Raw genomic sequence first — 6,021 nt, 5'->3', positions numbered from 1 at the left:
AGAGATATTATCTCAGATGGGAATGCTTTTATATAGCCCAGATGAAAAGGTTACAATCCTGATAAGGGGCTTGGTAAAGATCAGCAGGGAATTGTTTCGCCATTAGAGGTGGTTCCCAACCAGAATAGAGAAGGTCTGGGATATTCAAATTTATCCTAGAGGCTGTTGCTCTCGCTGCCACCCCTATTACCTGGAAATCTGATGATCTGGTATTGGTGGAGCAATGGCCTTTCACAGCTGAAAAGTTACAGGCAGCTGAGGATTTAGTTATGGAACAACTGGCAGCTGGCCATATAGAGCCTTCTAATAGCCCCTGGAATACTCCCATTTTTGTTATTAAGAAAAAATCAGGAAAATGGAGATTGTTACAAGATTTGAGAGCTATAAACGCAACTGTGGAAGACGCGGGGCCTCCAGCCGGGCCTCCCTCCCCAGTGAACGAGCGTGCTGCGTCTTGGACTTAGGTGCTCAGCTTTATGGCGAATGAAAGACGATTCTCATCTATTAAGTTACACTTTTTTTTTATTTCAGTCAACAAGAGAAACTGCCCTGAAAGGGTGTTTTCTCTTGTACCAGGATGGGGGTGGGCGGGGGGGGGCACATTCCTAGAAAACTCTCAGGGATGGAGGAGGCAAGGATTGGCCTCTGCAGGAATCAGCTTTATTTTTATGCATTTCGGGGTCATCTCCCAAAAGAGTCCTCTCGTCCACCCCAGTGCCTTTTGTCTCTAACTCACAGTGGCATTTAACGGGTGGATTCAGCATCTCCGGGAGAAACTTCTCCACATTTTCTCATTTACAGAAAACTGTTTACTCACAATTCCTGGGCCTCTCCCATACACAGGAGGTTACAAGTTCTTAAACTGTTATTTGTATTTCTTCTATTAAAGCTCTTTATTACAAAAGAAGGGGGAGGGGAGAGGGAAATCCGCCCCTTCCAGCCTCTGGGACAGGAAATCCCTCCAGGCCCTAGCCTTCCTCCCACCCACCCGGTGTAACCTGACACTCACTGGTTCCTCACGCCTCCTAGGACCAGCCCATCCCCAATACTCCAAAAGCCAGGAAACGGAAATTCAGAGAAATCGAAACGCCTGAGTAAAAAAAGGGGACCCTGAGTGTGTGCTGGCATCTAGACCGCAGTTCCTCTGTCCCCACCATGAACCGCACATCCCAGCCCTTGTTCACTGGGGCCCACGGGGCGGTGCCCCCAGCCTATGAGGTGCTCAAGGAGGAGCACGAGGTGGCCGTGCTGGGGGCGCCCCAGAGCCAGGCGCCCCTGACGACCACGGTGATCAACATCCGCAGCGACACCGCCGTGCCCGACCACATCGTGTGGTCCCTGTTCAACACCATCTTCATGAACTGGTGCTGCCTGGGCTTCGTGGCATTCGCCTACTCTGTGAAGGTGGGTGGGCACCCGGGGCGTCTCCACGGAAGTGTCTGGGAGCCTGGAGAGGCCCTGCCCAGATGGCACGTGGGGTTGGGAGCCCCCGTGTGTGTTGTTCTGCTGCATGTTGTGTGTGTGTGTGTGTGTGTGTACACGTGCAGGTCATGATGAGGCTGCAGGGGGTGCGTGGGGATGACCAGGGTCAGCCTTTTGTCCCCTGGTGGGTGAGGGGCCAGTGAGGCGGCCAGAGAAAGGATGGGAGAGCCCTGGGCCTCCTGGAGAGGCTGACTGTCTGCGGGAAAGCAGATGGAGACCCCAGGAGGGGAGGAGCGCTCACCGGCCACTGTCGCGCTCAGACTCCAGGGGACAGGCGGGCGTGGGTCCCCGCTGGGAAGAACGGGCAGTGGGGACCAGCGGGGGAGGGCCTGAGCCACAGGCCCGGCGGTCACCTGGACCCTCACCACCTCTCCTCCTGCAGTCTAGGGACCGGAAGATGGTCGGCGACATCACTGGGGCCCAGAGCTACGCCTCCACCGCCAAATGCCTGAACATCTGCTCCCTGGTCCTGGGCATCCTTCTGACTGTCGTCCTCATCGTCCTCGTGTCCACCGGCTCCCTGATGATCGTTCAGGCAGTCTCGGAGCTCATGCAGAACTACGGAGGCCACTAGGCCTGCCCACAGCCCGAGGCAGTCGCCCCTTTCCCCGCAGCCTATCCAGGCACCTGCCCCCGTGAAATAAAAGGAGGGTTTGTGTGTGAGGGCGCTGTGGTTTGACCTGGGGAGGGGGCCCTCGAGAGTCCAGCCTGGACGTGAGCCCGAGCCCACCTCCTCCCACCCCGCACTGTCCCACACGCTGACGCTGGTCAGTGCGGGCTCTCCTGGCGCCCAGCTCCCTCACACCCTGCAGCACGGCCCTCTCGTCACTGTCCTTCACACGGCCCCGCAGGCCCCCTCTGCCGGAAAGGCAACAGGAGCACAGCGTCCACCACTGCAGAGAGTGCCCCGTGCTGCTCAGCTAGAGGAGAGGCCCCGGCCCTGCCCCGCCCTCGACATCAGCCCCATCCCTGCTTCTGCCGTGGCCTCCAGACACGGGGGCACTCGAGGGGCAGGGCAGACCCGCCCACTGCCAGCTGGGCTGGGGCGTGTGGAGGGGCAGCGGAGCCACCCCCTCGTCCCCTGACTCCTCATGTGGGTGCCCCCTCCCCCCCAATCTGTCCCTCCGCCAGCCCCCTGACTTGGAGAGGCTGCGGGGAGGCTGGGATCCCAGGGTGGGCCAGGAGGGAGCCCCTCTCCCTGTGGGTCTGACACCCGTGAGCGGGGAGGGGCAGCACCAAGGAAGGGAGTCCTGGAGGAGGGACTGCTGGCAGGCACGTCCCTCGGGGTCGAGAAGGACTGCCTCCAGGGTGGGAAGAGCCAGTAGCCCGCAAAGCCCTGGAGTCGGCAGGGGCGCTGTCCAGCGCGCAGATCCCACTGGGTGGGCTGGGGAGGCAGAATCTTCCCGCACCAGCAGCGACAGGAAGGGAGCCAGGGGCGAGGCCAGGGGCACACCAGCCCGCCTGCCCACCCCCACCCGGGACTCATCTGCCCTGCTCTGCCCTCCCCCAGCCGGGACCAAACCCGGTGTCTTGAGGAGCCGTGCCTTCTGAATTCCTCGAGGCCCAGTCCAGGCAGAGCAGAGGCAGAGCCTTCTCCCCACGGGCTCCTGCCCCGCTGCCGACCCCCACGTCACCCTGGCCCAGGGCTCCCACCTCCCGCTCTGTCCTCCGCTCCCCCAACTCACCCCAGCCCAGGTCACCCACAGCTGACAGGGGACACGGGACCGTCCGCTGGGAACCAGGCCGGGCCGTGGCTCCGAGGACCACAGCTGCTCACGGCCCGGCCGTCAGCACCCGGGGCCGTCGAGGGAAGGGCCCTGGGTTTCCCCTGCCTGATGCCTCGGGCCTCCTGTGATTTTCAGAAGGTCCGGGACCCGGGCCTTTGCGGCCTGCACAGGGGCTCCCACCTAGCAGGACCCTCACCGCAAATCGGTGAAGCTCAGGCGGGCTACACTCAGTGCCAGCAGCCCTGGCGACTGCTGCCCGCCTGAGAGAATGTGGGGACCCCCTAGGGCCTGCCGGGGTTGGGGTTCACAGGCCAGGGGTCAGGGTCACACATCTGTCCCCCCGTCCCTGCCTGGGAGACAGTCCTTCCTGGACTCAGAGAGGCAGTCTGCCAGCCTCTCCTTCCGCAGGACTCAGCGTCCCTGAGGCTGAGCCCTCCTGCTCTCATGTGGGACCCAAGAGAGAGTGGGCAACCTCATCTGAGCCACCGTCCTCCAGGGAGGATCCAAGTAGGGCCCAGTGGGGATGGGGCGTCCATCTCCTCTGAGTAGGAGGAGGGGAACCCACTGTGAAGAGCTGCTGACTTCAGTGAGAGCTGGACAGGACTGGCCCTGGGCCCTGAGTGAGCCCAGGAGAGCCTGGGTCCCCAAAGGGCGTGTGGACGGGGTCACTTCCCAGCGCAGCCTGTGGCTGCCGGGACTCCTCCAGCCTCTCGGGGTGACACCCCGGACACCCTGTGCAGGGCACAGTGGCTCAGCAGCTGGGGTGCGGCCCCCCACCCACTCCCCCTGGGGCATCAGAGACAGGAATACCTGCCCGGGTGTCTCTTCGCATTGGGCTAGGAGCGGCCCCATCTCCCCGTCTGCATCCCAGGCTCACAACAACGCCCCAGGTCCCCAGTGTCTGCGAGACTTCCACCCAGCAGGGCCCGCTGGTTTTGAGGGGACGAAGGGGTCTTTCCTCTGGGGCTTCCTGTTGACCGCGGTGGGGTCACCAGCTCTGTTCTGGCCCTCTCAGTCAGCCCCCAGCTGACTGCTCTGGGCTCCCCAGAGGCCGCCAGGGTCATAGCAGTGTCCCCTCCGCAGGAGACATCACAGCAGCTTCACAGACAAGGGTGCTTTATTGATTCAGTGGTTGACAATCTGTGTCTATAAACTGCTGCCTATGGCTTGGGGGCGCGGCAGGCTCATGCCTCGGGTGCAAAGCCACCAAGGAAGGTGGAGGCCCTGGACCGCCTCCATGGACAGCGGCTAGTAGCCTCCATGTCTACTCATCCGCAAAGCCGTCTCGTAGGCTGCCATGTAGACAAAAATGAGAAGAACGATCGATCCAATGGTCAGAAAGATGCCCAGGACCAGGGCCCAGATGTTCAGGCACTTGGCGGTAGAGGCGTAGCTCTGGGCCCCAGTGATGTCGCCGACCATCTTCCGGTCCCTAGACTGGAGGAGGAGAGGTGGTGAGGGTCCAGGTGACCGCCGGGCGCTGTGGCTCAGGCCCTCCGCTGCTGCTCCCAGTCACCCGATGGCTCGTTCCCTGGAGTCTGGACAGGACAGTGGCCGGTGATACCCTCCCCTCTTGGGGCCTCTGTCTGCGTCCTCACAGAGAGTCAGCCTCTCCAGGAGCCCCAGGGCTCAGCCTCCCGTCCTCTCAGGCCCCTTCACCGGCCACTCACACACCAGGGGTCAGGGTCCTTGCAGCACCTTCCTCGTTTCCGGACCAGACTCGTGTTCTGAAGCTGAGTGTGAAGGCTGCGCCTTCCCTGATGAGGCTGGGAAGGAGGCCGTCTTGGGGTGCGAGAGACACAGACCCCCAGCTCCACCCCATGTGAACCCAGGCAGCCTCGCCATGAGTCTCCCTGGGAACGATCCCCCAGGCCACACTCTCACACACACACAACACACACACGAAAGAGCGTGCACACAGACCCGTACACACGGGGGCTCCCCATGCACGTGCCGTCTGGGCAGGGCCTCTCCAGGCTCACACACACTTCCGTGGAGACGCCCCGGGTGCCCACCCACCTTCACAGAGTAGGCGAATGCCACGAAGCCCAGGCAGCACCAGTTCAGGAAGATGGTGTTGAACAGGGACCACACGATGTGGTCGGGCACGGCGGTGTCGCTGCGGATGTTGATCACCGTGGTCGTCAGGGGCGCCTGGCTCTGGGGCGCCCCCAGCACGGCCACCTCGTGCTCCTCCTTGATCATCTCTGGCGCAGAGGGAACCAAGCACTGAAGCTGAGGAGCAGGATCGAGACGTGTGTTCCCCAAGGCAGAGCCGGCGCAGATGTGGTCCGGATGTAGGCAGGAGCACCGGGGCTGGGGGCTGGGCCTGCCCAGTAGTTTCGTTTCTTGAATGTTTTGCCGGAGGTGGGAGGAACTGCTGCGCATCATGTTACACCGTGGTCAGAGGAAATGAGCTGGTGGAGGGGGCTTCAGGCCCAGCCCCAGCCATCTCGCTTCCCATATAGCGCTGAGTTCCGGCTCTGGGACCCTTCCCCAGCCTGGGGGTCTCAGGCTCAAGCCTGCTGCAGCGCCCACTGTCCCCACTCGAGGCCCCTGCCAGGCCCCACTCAGCCTCACCCCCAGGCCCAGAGGAGCCCCGCCCCCCACTGCCAGCCCCCCAGCCACACAGGCCTCCCCTTTGAGGGGCACTGGCCCCCCAGTCCTGAGTCTCCGCTCCAGGCGGGGTTTGGGTCCTTCCTGGTTGCAGGTCAGCACCCAGCAGCCCGTGTGGCCTGCCCTGAGGAGCCTCCTGCAGTCCCCCAAGGGCTGGAGGAGTGGGACCAGGCCGGCTGTGTGGAGGCAGGACGCC

General features: G+C 62.6%; 2 protein-coding genes across 2 annotated transcripts; one reads left to right on the top strand and one right to left on the bottom strand.

Annotated features, from left to right (window-relative positions):
• The first annotated feature begins 1,057 nt into the window (after positions 1-1,057).
• LOC106700812 (interferon-induced transmembrane protein 3-like) lies at positions 1,058-2,145 on the top strand. The gene is made up of 2 exons (XM_070360534.1): positions 1,058-1,404; positions 1,865-2,145. Exons 1-2 carry the CDS (start codon positions 1,156-1,158, stop codon positions 2,054-2,056), a joined length of 441 nt encoding a protein of 146 aa, XP_070216635.1. The 5' UTR covers positions 1,058-1,155; the 3' UTR covers positions 2,057-2,145.
• A 2,163-nt stretch (positions 2,146-4,308) lies between these two features.
• Positions 4,309-5,663, bottom strand: LOC138984772 (interferon-induced transmembrane protein 1-like). The gene is made up of 2 exons (XM_070360490.1): positions 5,229-5,663; positions 4,309-4,646 (listed from the first exon to the last, which is right to left on the bottom strand). The coding sequence occupies exons 1-2, from the start codon at positions 5,598-5,600 to the stop codon at positions 4,458-4,460; spliced, it is 561 nt and encodes a 186-aa protein (XP_070216591.1). The 5' UTR covers positions 5,601-5,663; the 3' UTR covers positions 4,309-4,457.
• Between the last annotated feature and the right edge of the window lie 358 nt (positions 5,664-6,021).

This window comes from Bos mutus, chromosome 22, assembly GCF_027580195.1.
Source record: "Bos mutus isolate GX-2022 chromosome 22, NWIPB_WYAK_1.1, whole genome shotgun sequence".
Taxonomy (NCBI): Eukaryota; Metazoa; Chordata; class Mammalia; order Artiodactyla; family Bovidae; genus Bos; species Bos mutus.
Note: the sequence above shows the minus strand (reverse complement) of the source record. Positions and strands in the feature narration are given on the sequence as shown.

Excerpts from the sequence above, each read along its gene's own strand:
- LOC106700812 (XM_070360534.1), top strand. The coding sequence starts at position 1,156 with ATGAACCGCACATCCCAGCCCTTGTTCACTGGGGCCCACGGGGCGGTG. Across the intron at positions 1,405-1,864 it reads CATTCGCCTACTCTGTGAAG|TCTAGGGACCGGAAGATGGT; the intron begins GTGGGTGGGCAC and ends CTCCTCCTGCAG.
- LOC138984772 (XM_070360490.1), bottom strand. The coding sequence starts at position 5,600 with ATGATGCGCAGCAGTTCCTCCCACCTCCGGCAAAACATTCAAGAAACG. Across the intron at positions 4,647-5,228 it reads CATTCGCCTACTCTGTGAAG|TCTAGGGACCGGAAGATGGT; the intron begins GTGGGTGGGCAC and ends CTCCTCCTCCAG.